This window comes from Notamacropus eugenii, chromosome 5 (genome assembly GCF_028372415.1).
Source record: "Notamacropus eugenii isolate mMacEug1 chromosome 5, mMacEug1.pri_v2, whole genome shotgun sequence".
Classification (NCBI taxonomy): domain Eukaryota; kingdom Metazoa; phylum Chordata; class Mammalia; order Diprotodontia; family Macropodidae; genus Notamacropus; species Notamacropus eugenii.
In genome coordinates, this window is record NC_092876.1 from 23204916 (window position 1) to 23221818 (window position 16903).

Sequence of the window (16903 nt, forward strand, 5' to 3'; positions counted from 1 at the left end):
AGCCTGGCTGTATCCGAGGCCCTGGGGATCTGGACGCCTGGGTCCCTAAGAGGGCTGGGGCCGGGGTTGATACCTCCATCCCTGAAGGAGGCTGGAGCTGCGAGATCGGAACCTGGGTCCGGAGGGAAGGACGACTGGCTGCAGTCAGACCTTGGAGCAGTGAGATCAAGGAGAGGGGGCGGGTCCCGGGGACCAGTGTCCCAGGAGTGGCGGGTGGAGCTATCCGGGACGGCTGGTTTGGGAGGCGCCATGACCCGGTTTCCCCTTCCTCTGCTGCCGATGCAGCGACTGGGCGGGGTGGGTTCTGGCCATCTCGTGACGGGACTAACCGGAGTTGAGGAATCATAGAGGATATCAGCTCCGAAAAAGTGCTTAGAGATCCTCCATCTATCCCATTGCCATATACTCCCTCCATCCCCCATCACTTCATGTTTGCGTTCAACAGAGGTGAGCGATGTTCACTTTGGTGAAGTGACTCCCCAGGTCACACAGTCTGTTTGGGACAAAGCCTGGCTTCTTGGCGCCCAGTTCAGGGGATTTTCCCCACCACACCCGTTGCCTCTGAGCCAAATTCAGTAATATGCGGAGAGGGGGCGGGAATCTATTGTTAGGCAGTCATGTAAGGTGAACGAAAAGAGCGCTTGGAGATCATCTGGTCCTCAAATCCTTAACCTGGGGTCTAGCTAAGAGGATAGATTTCAGGGGATGCGTGGACTTGGATGGGGGGAAAATACATCTTTACTTTCACCAGCCTCTAACTAAAATGTAGCATTTCCTTCAATTACTTTTATTTTTTTCTGAGAAAAGGTTTCACCACACTACCAAAGGGGTCTATGACACACACACACACAAGGTGAAGAATTCCTGATCTAGCCAAACCCCTTTCCATTTTCCAGAGGAAGAAAATGAGGTCTAGAGGTCTAGTGATTTGTCCAAGCACACAAAGCAAGTGGCAGAATCAATGCCTCTTGTCTTCCTGGAAACTGCTGTTTCTACTAGACCACACTGCCTCCAAGCAGAAAGAGAATTAAGGGAAGGGCTTCTCTGATTGGTACCTCATCCTTCTCCTTCTGTTCCCCTCTAGCTCCCCTGAAAAGAAGGGGCAACACTGACTAGATACTCATTGCCTCCAGGCATTGTTTCATTTTTGTATGTATTCTCTGTCCTGGAACATAGGTATATGATAGGTCAGTTAAAATGATGCTTGCCAGACAAAAACCCCTTTCCTCCTCATTTCTCCTCATCCTTTTCTCAATGGGATACTGAATAGGATATAGTGAACTGGAGTGTGGTGAGGCGCAGTCACAGACTGTTGAGTCAGGTAATTTGGGAGTTGAGAACCTAGGTGGCATAGTGAATAAAGGACCAGGTCTAGAGTCAGGGAGATCTGAGTTCAAATCCAGCCTCAGACACTTATTAGCAGTGAGACCCTGGGCAAGTCACTTCACCCTATTTGCCTCAGTTTCCTCATCTGTAAAATGAGCTGGAGAAGGACATGGCAAACCACTTCAGTATCTCTTGTCAAGAAAATCCCAAATGACATGAAGAGTCAGACATGAGTGAAATGACTGAAATTTGGGAGTCAGCTGAAATAGAGCTAAGTATTTAGGGGTGAGGAACAAGAAGCAGATATTCACAAAGGAATTGAATCTCTTGGAAATTTGATTGTGGGGGGGAGTGGAGGAGTCCACAAGTAGTACAGACTGCATCCTGTGAAGGACACATTCACACTGGTACAAAGTCTGACACTTCCAGTTCAAGAAATCTACTTTATTGAGCAGAACCAGGAGAACATTTTACACAATATCAGCCATATTGTGCAATGACCACCTTTGATAGACATCTCTTCTCAGAAATCCAAGGATCTAAGACAATTCCAAAAGATCATGTTGGAAAATGCTATCCAAGTCCAGAGAAAGAGCTATGGAGTCTGAATGCAGATCAAAGCATATTATTTTCTCTTTTTTGTGGTGGTTGTTGTTGTTTTCTTTCTTGTGGTTTTTCCCTTTTGATTTGGTTCTTCTTTCACAGTATGACTAATGTGGAAATATGTTTAATATGATTGTGCATGCATAGCTCATATCAGATTGCATGCCATCTTGGAGAAGGGGAGGGAGAAAAAATTTGGAACTCAAAATCTTATAAAAGGGAATGTTGAAGACTATCTTTACATGGAATTGGAAAAAAATAAAATACTATTAAGTGGGAAAAAATAAACAAAAATAACAAAAGAAATCTACTTCGTAAGTGCAAGACAGGGTAAGGTGTGACCAGGTAATCAACAGTTTTCGAAAGACCTACAAGTTCTGTGAACCACAAACTCACTATGAGTCAACAGGATAATGAGGCAGCCAAAAACAGCTAATGCAATCTTAGGTCACATTCAATTAAACTCAACAAGTATTTATTTAAATGGCACCCCCTGTGACAGGTGCTGGGTGGAGATTTGAAGAATCTCTCCACTATACTTTGAAAAATGTAGTGTCCAGGAGAAGGGAAGTGATGGTCCAGGTAATTTGGAGTTCTGTGCTCTCTTCTGTGGCCCACATTTTAGGAAGAACATGAACTGAAGGTAATCCAGAGGAGGGTGTCCAAGATGGAAGAGGGCCTTGAGTTCTTGTTACATCAGGAGGGATGGGAGAAACTGGGAATATTCAGCCTTGGGAAGGAAAGACTCGTGGAAGTGGTAGGAGATGCTAGCTGTCTTCAAGATTTGGAGAGGCTGTCATATGGAAAAGGAATATATATTTTTCTCTTTACCCTAGAGGAAAGGACCAGGAGCAACCCACAGAAAGGGCAAAGAGGCCCATTTAGGCTTGATATCAGGAAAAAGAGAGCTGCCCCAAAGTGGAATAGACCACCCCGAAAGTTCAGGTGTTTCTCCTTCCTAGAGGTCCTCAGCAGACAGGTTGGATGACCTCTTGATCCTCTTTAGGTTGGGGTTGGAAGACAGACCCACTCAAGAGCTTTGTAGCTGTGAGATTGAGACCTCCCCTCTTCTTTCCCCTCCCCACAAGATTAATATCAGAATGAAGAAATGGATGGACAAGTCTATTAGGGTTAGTGTCCTATGGAGTCCCCAAGTTCGCCCTTGGAGTCCCAAGGGGATAGTCCCAGAGGATACCATTTGTCAGTAGGTAGGGCTCTCAAAGGGGAGGGACCAGGTGGAGGGTCTGGACTCCGAGGCTGGAACGGGTAGGAGTGGGGTCAAAAACAGAAGGCAGAGCCATGGTTGCTGACGTCACGGGAGGCATTTCCACGGTGGGCGGTATCACGAAAGGGGAGTCCCCAGTGAAGGCCAAACCCGGGGAGGGTGGGTAGGGAAAGTGGAAGGGGCTTAGAGGGATCCAATCACGTGGAGTTCTCCTTGATGGTCTTGTAGATCCAGTCCCGGTAGCGGCAGACGCTGGTGTAGACTGCTGGTCGTTTGGGTTTGGAGCAAGGCTCGGATCCCCCCGACACCACGCCCGCTAGGGCACCGTTACAGACCAGGGGGCCTCCGGAGTCTCCCTGTATCCCGAGGGTGAGAGAAAGGAGGCACAGAGAGAAAAAAGTATAAGGCACGAAAGAGGTGAGAGGAGAAAGGAGAGGGAGATGACCACATGGGGTTAGAAGAGCAAAGACAGAAGGAAAGGAGTAAACCGAGAGAAATACAAAACATGAGTCTGATGTGCTTTGCAGAGTCCACCACCCACCCAACCTGGGCCCCCGCAGCCTAACCTAAATGCCTATTTCCCCAACGCCGACCGTCTCTCAGCACTGGGAACCCCTTGCTCCGCATCCTCTCAAGGATGCGAGCTCCTCCCTAGCTCTTAAAATTCTCAGAAACCCAGGGGTTCTGATCCCACAGACCTGCCCCTCAGTGACCCAGGCATCCTGATCCTCTAGCTCTTACTCCGCTCAGGGACCTGGGCATCCCGATCCCCCATCCCCTGCCTCCTTGAGGAATCCAAGTCCTGCTCTCATAACTCCTATCCCCCAAGGGGACCCAGGGTCCTGATCCCGATCCCATCCTCCTTCAGATCACAGTCTCCTGATCCTTTTAGAGACCAAGGCTCCAGGTCTCACCTGGCAGGAGCCTCGGCCACCTTCCCAGATGCCAGCACAAAGCATGTTTGAAGAAATTCGACCAGGGTAGGCTCTGTGGCACAGGCGGGGCTCCAGAACGCTGATATTGGCGCACTGAAGCGTGAGCGGGTATTCAACTGTTGGGAGGACAGGGAAATAGCCTCACCAGAGAGGCAAGCAGAACACAAGAGGGCACCACCAACTCTTCTCTGCCTTGTAGGGCTTCACTGGCCCTCAGACATTCCCAGTATCTCCTCCATCAGCAACTCCAGCCCCATAGCCAGCTCTGCTCCGAAACCCATCTCCATCCCCATCCTGAACCTCAAACAACTGCCATTTCCAAGTCGAGCCCCAAGTACATTTCCATTCTGTCTTTACCTCTAAATCCACACACTCCCATCCCCATCCTTATCTCTGTCCTTAATCTTTACTCCCAACTCCAGTCCCATCAGCAAATCCCTTTTCTCCATCTTTCATATTTACCTCCAATTCTCTCTCCATTTCCATCTCTAATCCTATCCCTACCCCTGTCTTCACCCTCTCTTTATCTCTTCTCCATCTTGTCTCTATCACCAATCCTGTTTCCAAATGCATCCTCATCCCTTTCTTCCTCCTTTATCTTTATGCCCCAGTTGCATACCCTCCTCATGCCTCCCCCTCATCCCCACCAATCTCTTATATTTCCTCCCATTTTTTACCTTCTATCTCATTTCCATCTCCATCCTCATTCTCCTCTCCATATCTATCTTTATCTCTCTCTCTCTCCCTCCCTTTCCTCAACCTGATCCAAATCTGTCCCTGCCACCTTAATCCCATCCACCTCTCCTTATCTTCTATCTTTTCCATATTCATCTCCATCCTCCTCTGTATCCCAATGCCACCCCAGACCAAGACCCACCATCAGGACTGGAAATGGCTCCCCAGCCAGAGATCAGACAAGTGGTGCCAGGTTTGACACAATTATTGCTTATGTTGAGGGGCTGCACAGCTGAATTCAACCTGGCTGGTCTCTTCAGGCGGATCAACATGAGATCGTGGTTGTGATCATGGGCTGTTAGGTCACTGTTGAAGTCTGGGTGGGGGAAAAAATCAGTGACCCGGAATAGCTGCTCTGGACCTTCCCACTGCCACAAGTGATGTTCTCCAAGCCGCACCCACAGGTACCTATGGGGAAAAGGGAGTGTGGTGGGAGGGGGCCACTGTAGGAGCCCAGATAAACATCTAGCCCTCTCTGGGCTTCGGCATTCTACTTCTGTCTATCACCAGTCTGGTGTGATCTTAAAGAAGCCACACCCTCTCATAGCCTCCAGACTTTTCAAAGAGCTACGTGTGACCTTGAACAACTCACATACTTTCTGTGGGTCCCCCCTAATGAATCACTGATGTTATATGACTTGGAACACCCATCCTCTCTAGATTTCCACTCATGAGCTCTGGTGAATCAGAAATTTATAACATCAATACTGAAAGGATGCTCAGAGATCACTAAGTACCACCCCCCCATCATTTGCTGGGTGAGGAAATTTAATCCCCCATTGGGGTGGGAGTCAGTGGTTGGGGTTAGAGAAACAAGCTGGCTTCTGTGTTTCTCTCAGTAGTTCTGATTGATTTTCTCACCAAGCAGGATGGAAGATAAATGTCAGCAGAGCTGGAGTCCCTGACTCCCAGTTCTAGAATGGGATACATGGCTTATCAATATATTATTTGCCTTCTCTGGGTTTCCACTGTACTATTTGGTTCCATGAGGAGAGTTACAGGTTCCATGTGACTGTGGATAAGTCATTTATCCCCTCTAGGCTTCTATTTCCCCATAGAAACAAAGAATGAGACTTGTAGTTTTAGACCAGTACCATACTCCCTCTGGACAGCTAGATGGCACAGTGTATAAAGTCTTGGGTCTGGAGTGAGGGAGACTCATCTTCATAAGTTCAAATCTGGCCTTAGATACATATTAACTGTAACCCTGAGCAAATCATTTAACCCTGTTTGCTTCAGTTTCTTCATCTGCAAAATGAGCTGGCAAAGAAACTGGCAAACCACTTCAGTATCTTTGCCAAGAAAAGCATCCAGATGAGGTTATGAGACAAGCATGCTTAAGTAATTTGCCCAGGGTCTAGTAAGTGTCTGAGGTCAGATTTGAACTCAGGTCTTCCTGACTCTAGTACTCACACTCTATCCACAATATGTGGAGAAACATAAGATATAAGAATAATTGAAGGATGGAGGCAAAACTTTTTATATTTGATCTTGGAGGTAATAGGAAGCCCCACTTATGGAGTTTATTAAATGAGTGGAAGGGTGGAGGCGGTCAGATCTGCAATTTAGGGAGATTAATTTGACAGCTGAAGGGAGGATGAACTGGAATGTGGAGAGATTTGAAGAATGGGGACTAACCATCAAGTTGCTGCAAAGTCCAGTCATGAGGTGATGGGGCTTGCACCAAGGTGTTAGCATGTCACGGGACAGGAGGCATATTAGAGATGTTGTAAAGATAAAATCAACAGGATTTGTCAACAGAATGGATATGTGTATGACGTTGCAAGCCTGGGTGACTGAAAGGTAGTTTTGCCCTCAGCCTGAGATACCCTGGCAGGGGCTGGGGTGGGGGTATCTCCAGCCTTGATAGAGAACTCTAGTCTGGAAGACTAGGAGATGGAGAGAAAGATGGAAAGGTGAAAGGACAAATAGAGGATGAAGATGGAGATGGGAATGGTGTCAGGGAAGGATCATGGGATAAAGACAGGGGTGGGTCACATATAAAAATAGAACACAGAGAGAGGTGGGTAATAGGGAAGCTAGGAAGAGGAAGAATTTGGGGGAAAAGATAAGTTCAGACTATGCTGAGTTTAAGAAATTTCTGGATATTGACTGAAATGTCTGATACGTAGTTGGAAATGAGAGCCTGCAGGTTAGAAGAAAGATTAAGGCTGAAGGAAAAGATCTGGGAATCATCAGTATAAAGATAATAACTGAAATAATGGAAGCTGATGGGCTCACCAAATGAAAAACTACAGGATAAGAGAAGAGGGCCCAGGAGAGAGCCATGGGAGAAGTCCACCTTCATCAAGAGTGACCTTGACAAGGGGTTGGCAAAGGAGATTTAGGAGTGATCAGAGACGTAGGGGGAGAGCTGGAATAGGGTAGTGTCATAGCAACTAGAGAAAAAAGGGTTATCTGGGGAAAAAATGGAAGAATGAACATTGTTAAAGGCTGTAGAGAGGTCAGGAAAGGTGAGGACTGAAAAAGAGTCATCAGATTTGGCAGGTAAGAGATCATTGGCACCTTTGGATAGAATCATTTCAGTTAAACGATGAAGTCAAAAGTCAGTCAATAGGAAATTAAAAAGAGAAGCAAGGAAGCAAAGGTAGTAATTACAGACAGCTCTCCCAAGGAGTTCAGACACAAAAGAGATGAGATATGGGATGATAGTGGGGGTGGATGGACCAAGTGAGAGTTTTTTGAATATGGGGGAGATCTGTGTATGTTTGCAGATAATAGGGAAGCAGCCAGGAGATAGGGAGAAATGGATAATATATGAAAGGGTAGGGATAATAGAGGAGCAACCTGTTATTAAAATTAAAATGGAATGGATTCACTTATGCAGGTAGAGAGGTTTACCTTGATAAAGAGATAGTATCCCCAGAAATCTGGCTTTAAACCTCAGCTCCCATATTTCTCAGCTCCCTAGTCCTCTAAACAATCTTGCCCTCCCAGTCCTCAAACCCTTTAGGCCCTGCTTATACTATTCCCTATCATTCCCCTGACTTTCAGTCAGTTCTTCCTCTGTGTTTTCCTCCATTTAATCCATTGGAATGATAGCTTGAAGGAGCTAAATACCATGTGACTTTATACAAAGACCTTTGCTTCCCTTTCTGTGAAATGGGAGGCACAGGGAGGAGAGAGTGTCTCAGCTACTGTATGAGTGTTGAAAAATCCTCCACAGACTCTCTGAGTCTCTGACTCTAATTCTGGGGCTTCCAATTCAGTAGGGAACAGTAAAGTAAGTCAAAGGTTGGAACATGTGGAATCACTGAATTATGGGGTATCATAACCAGAATGAACCTTAGAGGGGCAGAGCAAAGATGGTGGAGAGAAGGCAGGGCCTCACCTGAACTCTCCCCAAAAGCCCTCCAAAGTCCTTTAAATAACACCCTAAAAATAAATCCTGGAGTAGCAAAACCCACAAAATGATGGGGTGAAACAATTTTCCAGTTCAAGATAACTTAAACGTTTGCTAGGAAAGGTCACTTGCATGGGGTGAGAGTGGAGCACAGTCCAACGCAGGCCATGCCAAGTGAAACCCAGATCCAGCAAACCAGGAACAGGTCTTGAGAGCCACTGAATGAATAGTAGCAATGAAGGCTTCTGGAGCTCTCAGCTTGTAGACAGTAAGGGGGTTGAATAATTAATCAGAAGGAGATGACAAGGATCATTTTGTTGGTACTAGGGGCACAACTCTGTCATTTTACCCATACTAAGATCCAGGTAGCAGTCCTGAGTGACAGCCTCAGGGCAAGGAAGAGCACTAGCACATGAGAGCTTGTGGCAGCAGTGGAACAGAGACCCTCATCACAGTTCCAGGGATGAAAAGAGAGCTTGCGGTCACTCACAGAACAGAGCACAGGTCAAGAGAGTAGTAAACACCTCTCATTAGATCATACCACCTTGGAAGAACTGAAAACTTACGTCTCTAGTAGTATCTCTGAAAACAGCTTCACAAAAAAAAGAAAAGTGAACCTTGGGACAGTGTGCCCTTCACCCTGGAAGCAGATCCCCGTTTTATCAGAGTTAAAAGTTAAGAAATAGGCTGGGATAATGAGCAAACAACAGAAAGAAATTCTGACTGTAGAAAGCTACTATGGTGACAAGATCAAAACACACTCAGAAGAAGATCGCAAAATCAAAATTCCTACATCTAAAACCTCCAAGAAAAATCTGAAATTGTCTCAGGCCATGGAAGAGCTCCAAAAGAATTTTTAAAATGAAGTAAGAGAAATAGAGGAAAAATTGGGAAGAGAAATGAGAGTAATGCAAGAACATCATGAAAAAAGAGGCAACACCTTGGTAAAGGAGACACAAAACGGCACTAAAGAAAATAACATTTTGAAAAACAGACTAGACCAAATGGCAAAAGAGATACAAATGTCCAATGAGGAGAAGAATACCTTGAAAATTAGAATTGATCAAATGGAAAAAGATATACAAAAATTCACTGAAGAAAAGAACTCCTTAAAAAAATAGAATAGGTCAAATGCAAAAAGAGGCACAAAACCTCACTGAATAATTCCTTAAATATTAAAATTGAGCAAGTGGAAGCTAATGCCTGTATGAGACATCAAGAAACAAAACCAAACCAAAAGAATGAACAAATAGAAAACAATGTAAAATATCTTATTAGAAAAACAACTAACCTAGAAAACAGATCCAGCAGAGACAATTTTAAAAATTATTTGACTTTCTGAAAGTCATGATCAGAAAGAGACCCTAGACATCATCTTTCAAGAAATTATAGAGGGCAACGACCCTGATATTTTAGAATTAGAGAATAAAATAGAAATTGAAAGAATCCATTGATCACCTTCTGAAAGAGATCCCAAAATAAAAACTCCCAAGAATATTATATCCAAATTCTAGAGCTCCCAGCTTAAGGAGAAACTATTGCAAGCAGCCAGAAAGAAACAATTGAAGTACTGTGGAGCCACAGTCAAGATAACACAAGATTTAGCAGCTTCTACCATTAAAGAATCAGGGAGTTTGGAATATGACATTCCGGAGGGCAAAGGAGTTAGGATTAAAACCAAGAATCACCTACCCAAGAAAAACTGAGTATAATTCTTCAGAGGAAAAAGAAATGGACATTCAATAGAATAAAGAACTTTCAGCATTCCTAATGAAAAGACCAGAGCTGAATAGAAAATTTGACTTCCAAATATAAGACTCAAGAGAAGCATAAAACTGTAAACAGGTAAGGGGAATCAGAAGGGACTTAATAAGGTTAAATTGTTTATATTCCTACATGGGAAGATGATACTTGTATAAGAACTTCCTCATTATTAAAGCAGTTAGGAGTATATATAGACAAAGAGCATAGGTGTGAGGTGAATATGATGGAATGATATCTTTAAAACAAAATTAAAGGGTGAGAAAGAGGAATGCACTGGGAGAAAGGGAAAGGGAGAGATAGAATGGGGTAAATCATCTGTTGTAAAAGAGGCAAGAAAGAATTTTGCAGTGGAGAGGAAGATGGGGGAGTTGGGGAATGCTTGAATCTTATTCTCATTGGAATTGGCTCAAAGAGGGAATAAATACACTCTCAATTGTATGTAGAGATCTATTTTTATTCTAAAGGGAAGAGACTGGAGAGACTTACATGAACTGGTAAAAAGTGAAATGAGTAGAACCAGGAGAACATTGCACATAACAGCAATATTGTACAATGATCAACTGTGAATGGCTTAGCTATTCTAAGCAATACAAAGAACCGATGGTATCTGAATACAGACTGAAACATATTTTTTTACTTTGTTTATCTTGGGTTCTTATTTTCATCTATGCTTTCTTTTTCAACATGACTAATATGTAAATATGTTTGGCATGATTATACATGTATAACCCACATCAAATTGCTTGCCTTCTCGATGAGGAGAGTGTGGAGGGAGGGAGAGAATTTGGAACTCATTTTTAAAAATGAATGTTGAAAATTGTTTTCAAATGTAATTGGGGGAAATAAAATATTAAATTGCAATAAATAAAGTTTAACAAAGTAAAAATAATAAATTTAGAAGAGAACTTAGAGGTCATCTTTACTTCACAGAGGTGCAAAGGTGAGAAAAAAATTCACCTAAGGTTGCTGGAGGTCATTCAATCATTAAGTGGCTTTGCTAGGGCTAGAGACTCAGTCCCAATTCCAAGTGTAAGGTTCTTTTCATCCCATTTTTCTTCTCTTGGTAGCATTTCAGGAGGGTTATATTCAAATCTAAGAGCCATGCTTTAGGAAGGCAACTGATATACTAGAGAGTATCCAGAGAAGGTTAACCAAGTTTGGGAAGGACCTCGAGTCCATGACATATGATGACAGGTTGAAAGAACTGGGATCCTAGAGAAGAAAAGATTTAGGGCAGAGTGTAGAGTTGTTCTAGTATTTAAAGGGCTATTGTACAGAAGGGGGCTTTACTTTCTTCTGACTGGCCCCAGTGGAAACAACTTGGAGTAGTAGGGATAAGCTGAATGGGGGTGGGGATGTGAAGGCAGATTTAGGCTTGATATAAGCAAATATCTCCCAATGAGTTAGGTTATCTCAAAGACAGCAGGGCTTCTGTAGGAGGCTGGTCTCCCTGGTGTATCTCAAGTAAAGATTGGATAACTATTTATCAGCAATTTTGTAAATGGGTTCCCTGTTCAGGGATAAATTAGACCAGATGTCCTCTGAGGTCCTTTCCAACTCTGAGTTTCTGTGAGTTTGATGATAATAAAAATAACAGTAATAATGGAAAATATTAGAATGAGTTTAACAACCATAATAGTTATTAATTATGTTATATGTCATTATTATATTATAATTATGTGTTAATAATATACCTGGCACTTCAACATTTACGTACATTATCTCATTCAATATTCACAACAACCCTGAGAAGTAGACTAGAGATATGTTCTCTTATTTTGAAAATGGAGAAACTGAGGCTTTGAGAGGCAGGATTTGAACTCAGATCTCTCTCAGGTCCATATTGCCTCTTTAACAAGGCTATCATACAGTCTCAGAATCTTATTTAGAACCACAGAGGGGCTTAGAAAGCATACTTCCTTTCAGTTTACAGATGAGGGTGCCAAGGCCTCAAGTTGGGAAATGACTTGAACATGGGGTCATACAGGTGGTAAATTGTGAAGGTGTGACTTGAACTCAGGTTCTCAGGCTCAAATCCAATGTTCTTTCCTGAGACCACAGTCTTACAGGGCAGTATGTCAGTGTCTTTGTCAACCAGTCATGCAGCCTCTGTTGAGCCCAGGGCATTATTGTCTATTCCACTTGCTACCTGTGTGACCTCACAGTGAATCCCAGTTCCCTCATCTCTAAAATAAGAGGTTTGGAGTAAATGGTCCTTAAGTTTCCCTTCCCACATTCTCTGGCTTTCTGAATCCCTGGTCTGCCCTTCTGGATATGGAAGCTATAATGGAAGAGTCTTCCTTCTACAGAGTTGATATCTCCCCTTCCACCATTTCTCTCCCAGTGCTCTGGGAGAAGGAAGCCTGAGATATGCTTTTGTCTCCTTTCTGGAAGAAAGAAGCAAAAGCAGCAAGTGTAGGCAGAGATTCTGGAACCAAGCAGGGAGAAAAAAAAATTGGATCAGGGAAGGTGCCTCTCAGACCCCTGGGAACAAGCAGAAAAAGTTCAACCACTTTTCCCTAACGATGCTTCAGCTGTCTTCCCTTAATGTTTTTCCTTAATCTTCGTTTCTCTAAACTCTCTCCAGCTTTGTGTGAGTCTCTCTCCATGCCCTTCCCTTTTCTATCTCCTCTGTCTCTGTTTCTGGTCCATATCCTTTCTTTTCTGTCTGTGTGTCTGTTCTCTTTTCTGTCTGTTCTCTTTTCTGTCTCTATACTTCTATTTCTGCCCTCATCTCAATTTCTTTATCTTTCTGTCTCTATCTTCTGTCTGTTTCTGCCTTATCTCTCTGGCTTACCCTCTATTTTTCTCTCTCTCTCCATCTGTCTCCCTGTCTACATCTCTATTTGCCTCTGGCTCTCCATCTCTCCATCTCCTTTAATCCAGCTCTTTTTCTTCTATCTTTTTGCTTCTATCTTTCTTGATCTCTGTTTTCCCAGATCCTCCAACCTGCTTTCCTTTTTTGTGGGCTTTTGTTCAACCTTGTCTCCTCTCTATGATATATAACCTTGGCCTTCCCCACCTCATTCTAGACGTAGGGAATGTGTGGGTTGGAAGGGACCCACCTACCAGAAATAATTACCCTATCTCCAACAGGTCTGGTGACTTCAGAAGGGAGTGCCCCATAGAGGGGAGTGTGGAAAGTCCCCAGCTCTGGTGGTGCCACTCACCCCCCTCAGATAATCTTCAACATCCAGGACTTCCTAGAGTCTAACCTAAAACTCTTGCATCAGTAACATAATTTCTGAGCCTAAAGGGACATCAGGGATGGTCTAGCCCAAGACACTAAGATACAGAAACTGCCTATACAACAGACCCGATAAATGGTCATCCAGGCTCCACATAAAGACTTCCAATAGTACTTCCTGAGACAGTCAATTCCACTTTGGAAGACTCTAATTGGATGAGGAATTCTTCCTTCCACCCATAGGAAATCTTCCTTTCCCTATGACCACCATGCTCCTGATTATGTCCTCTATGGCCAAGTAACCAACACTTATCCTTGTTCCTTTGGCCAGACCCTCAAAGACCTGGAGACTCTTATCAACCTAGCCCTTCCCTTCCGCCTGCCCCAGTCTTCTCTTCTCTGGGATAATCCTCAATTTCTTCAATTGATCCTGTCAGCCCACTTTTTTGTCCTTCCTCAATAACCCACAGTGGCTGGGAAACACCAGGGGTCCTCCTGTCCACCAGTCCCACCCAACTTTGTTACTTAAATCTCTAGTGAATCCAGTGAGCTAAAGGCTAATGCCACAACGAGGACTGGGAAAATAGAGGGAGGGAATCATCCCTCTTTATGCATTGCGGTTCTGGTTGGTCTATCTTCTTTGTGCATTTTTCTGTCTCTTTTCCATGTTGCTACCTGTATTTTTGTCTCTGTCCATCATTCTGTGTTCTCTCTCTCTCTCTCTCTCTCTCTCTCTCTCTCTCTCTCTCTCTCTCTCTCTCTCTCTCTCTCTCCTGTCTCTCTCTCCCTCTGTCTGTCTCTCCATCTCTTGACTTTTCTCTGTCTCTTTTTACCTCTATCCTCCCTATCCCTCTCTATCCATCCTTTTGAGTTTCCCTTAGGAAAGAGGCTTGGACCTTTAGAACTGGGCCTGGGACTCTCCCTAGTGAGGAGATGTATGATGGGATTCCTTTGGAGCCTTCTACATAAAACTCCGAAGGACCTTTCTATTCCTCTCCCCACAGCCCCTTCATGTTCACTGGGCCTTACAAGAGGGTGCTCTTCCCCTTCCCTCATTGTCTTTTTCTCCTCTTCTTTCTGCTCAGCCTCCCCTACCATCACACTTGGATCTCTACATTTTCTCAGGCTTTTTGCTTTTACCAGCTTCCTACACCTCCTGAAGGACAACTAGGTGGTGCAGTGGATAGAGCACCAGTGCAGGAGTCAGGAGGACCTGAGTTCAAATCTCATCTCAGACACTTGACACCCACTAGCTGTGTGACCTTGGGCAAGTCATTTAACCCCAAATGCCTCATCCTGGGTCATCTCCAGTCATCTTGAGGAATATCTGGTCACTGGATTCAGATGGATCTGGAGGAGAAGTGAGGCTGGTGACCTGTACAGTCTTCCCTTACTCAAAAACAAAGTCAAGTACAAGTGATGCCATTATTTCTCTGATGGCATGGTCTTCTTCAGCAAGAAAGGACAAACACATACACACACACACACACACACACACACACACACACACACACACACACACACACATACACACACTTCCTGGATCTTCCCATATCGCTCAGTTCTTCCAGTCTCTTCTGCCTCTTTACAGTGAGGCTCCTGTCCCTCAGCCTTCTCAACACATTGAATGTGTTCCGTCTCCCCCGTCTCCTTGTTCCACTTAAGCTCCTGGACTCCTGGGGTCCTGAAAACTCCAGGCCTTCATAGCCTGATTTCCCTCACCGCCCTAGTCTCCCTAGTCTCCCTGACTTCTCCAGTCTCTTACCTCTCTGGACAGCTCAAATGCCCTTCCCTCGTCAAATGTCCAAAATCCCATCTTAGACTCCCTCCTCACCCCAGCCTCTTCAGTCTATTCATCTCCCTACCTTCTACAGATTCTGACCTGACTAGCCTCTTCATACTCCTCACCTCAGCATCCATGCCTTTCCCCCTTCCTCATGGCCTTCCCCTTACCCCCAGTTAGCCTTCTTAGCCTCTGAGTTTTCCTGATCTGCCCATATCCCTTGACTTGCTGACTTTCAAGGGTCCTTGAATCTCCTGCTCCTAACCTCTCTGGTTCCCTCTGCTTTCAACCTCCACAGATTCAGCCTCCTCAATTTTCCATCTACCATGGCCTCTCCTTATCTCTGACCTCCTGAGATCCAGCCAACCCCTCTAGCCTTCTGATGTCCAGAGCTCCTTATATCATGAGCCTGTCTGACCTCCTCAGCCTTCACACTCCTTCAGGATAGGAGCCTTCCTCAACCTTCTCAAGCTTCCCCCAGCCTCCCTCCCTCCCTGGCCTGCCTAAACTCTCCAGATGAAGAACAAGGCACTCTTAGAAGTCATCTTTTGATTTGAAAATTGAAAAAATTGAGGCCCACACAGTGTAAACAGACTTGGCCAAGGTTACAGAGCAGGGAAGTAGGTTTGAACACCCAGTCGTCTGCCTTCCAATCCACAATTTCTATTGCATCATTCTGTCAGCCTCCCAGGTCTACAAGCTCTTCAAAAACCTGCAAAACTTCCCACCCTCTTCAAACCCTATGGACTCTCCTACCTCATATTCTTGACATTTCTTGTGTGTCACAGACCCCTTAGGAAGTCTGGGAAAGCCCAGGGACCCCTTTTCAGAGTGTCACTTTTAAATACATAAAATGAAATACCTAGAATTCCACAGGAAGCCAGTTGTTTTGCAATATAGAGATAATTTTTTTTTATCCAAATACATAGATTCTCTAAAATCTATCCATGGGACCTTTGGACATCTGTGGACCACAAATTTTAACTCCCTGTATCTTTGGCCACCAAATATCTTAGCTTCTTTGATCTCAGATTCTCTGACATCAGTCCTCTCAAAATCCAAGACCTCTGGAGTTTCCAGAGGCTGTTCCACTTTAGCAATTACCCAAACACCTTTTCTTCCCTCCATGCTTAATAGGATCCTGGGTCCACTTACGGTTTGCGGCAGTGGGCGGCTGTGAGTAGCCATCGGTCACTGAGCAGAGTGGCCCCGCAGAAGAGACGGGTGAGGAAAAAGAGGCCAGCCTGCCAGGGTTGAGAGTTGGGGATGCATTCTTCTGCCCCAATGGTCCTTGTGTCTGTCCAACCCTGCCCTAGGGAGACAGAAGACAGGTCAAGGGTCAGACAGGTAGTTCCTTAGTATTGGGGGAGGTAGGTGAACAACATGCAAACTGACAGATGGATAGTCACATAGAGTGAGAGGCAGGAAGGCAGAGAGGAGAAAGATTTCCAGGCAAGCAGACAGTTACATAAGCCAAACAAACACAAGACATAGACAAAAAAGCATACAGGCAGCAGGCAAAAGAAACCTCACCTGCCCAAAGGAGCATCAGCAGTGACACCCAGATGCCCCAGTTCATGGTTCAAGGCTCCAGGAAGAAGAACTCACTAGAGGTGATGTGAGTGAGAAGGATGAAGGACACCAGCCGTGAGGCCCCAGATGCCTGGGCCCTTAGTCCTGCCCTCTTGCTGGATGCTTTATGAACTGGCTGGGGGCCATCCCCTCCCTTCTTCCTCCTCCTTCAATGATTAATCATGTTGGGAAATTATCCTGAGAGGAGGGAGCCCCAGGGCCTGAGGGGAGGGGGGAAGCATACCTCTGGGCTGAAAGGGAGCAACTTCTTAGCCTCAAACCCTGACTGGGGCTACAATATTCAGGATTAGCTGGCTGCTTACTGGAAGGCTGGCCTAGTTGGACACATTGTGGGGTGGGACCTGGGTGTGTGCATGTATGTGAAGGGGCCAGGGTCACACCCCTGAGC

The 16903-nt window shown here is 44.9% G+C and overlaps 1 protein-coding gene across 1 annotated transcript; it reads right to left on the reverse strand.

Moving 5' to 3' along the window:
- Nucleotides 1–1755: 1755 nt before the first annotated feature.
- On the reverse strand, nucleotides 1756–16608 carry KLK9 (kallikrein related peptidase 9). The gene is made up of 5 exons (XM_072607735.1): nucleotides 16456–16608; nucleotides 16078–16234; nucleotides 4967–5232; nucleotides 4069–4205; nucleotides 1756–3510 (listed from the first exon to the last, which is right to left on the reverse strand). Exons 1-5 carry the CDS (start codon nucleotides 16499–16501, stop codon nucleotides 3352–3354), a joined length of 765 nt encoding a protein of 254 aa, XP_072463836.1. The 5' UTR covers nucleotides 16502–16608; the 3' UTR covers nucleotides 1756–3351.
- Nucleotides 16609–16903: the final 295 nt, after the last annotated feature.

Bases quoted from the DNA above. Each gene is read 5' to 3' on its own strand.
- KLK9 (XM_072607735.1), bottom strand. From the start codon at position 16,501: ATGAACTGGGGCATCTGGGTGTCACTGCTGATGCTCCTTTGGGCAG. The intron at 16,235-16,455 runs GTGAGGTTTCTT...CTGTCTCCCTAG, and splicing joins GCTGATGCTCCTTTGGGCAG to GGCAGGGTTGGACAGACACA. The intron at 3,511-4,068 runs GTGAGACCTGGA...CTCGGGATACAG, and splicing joins GTGGCCGAGGCTCCTGCCAG to GGAGACTCCGGAGGCCCCCT.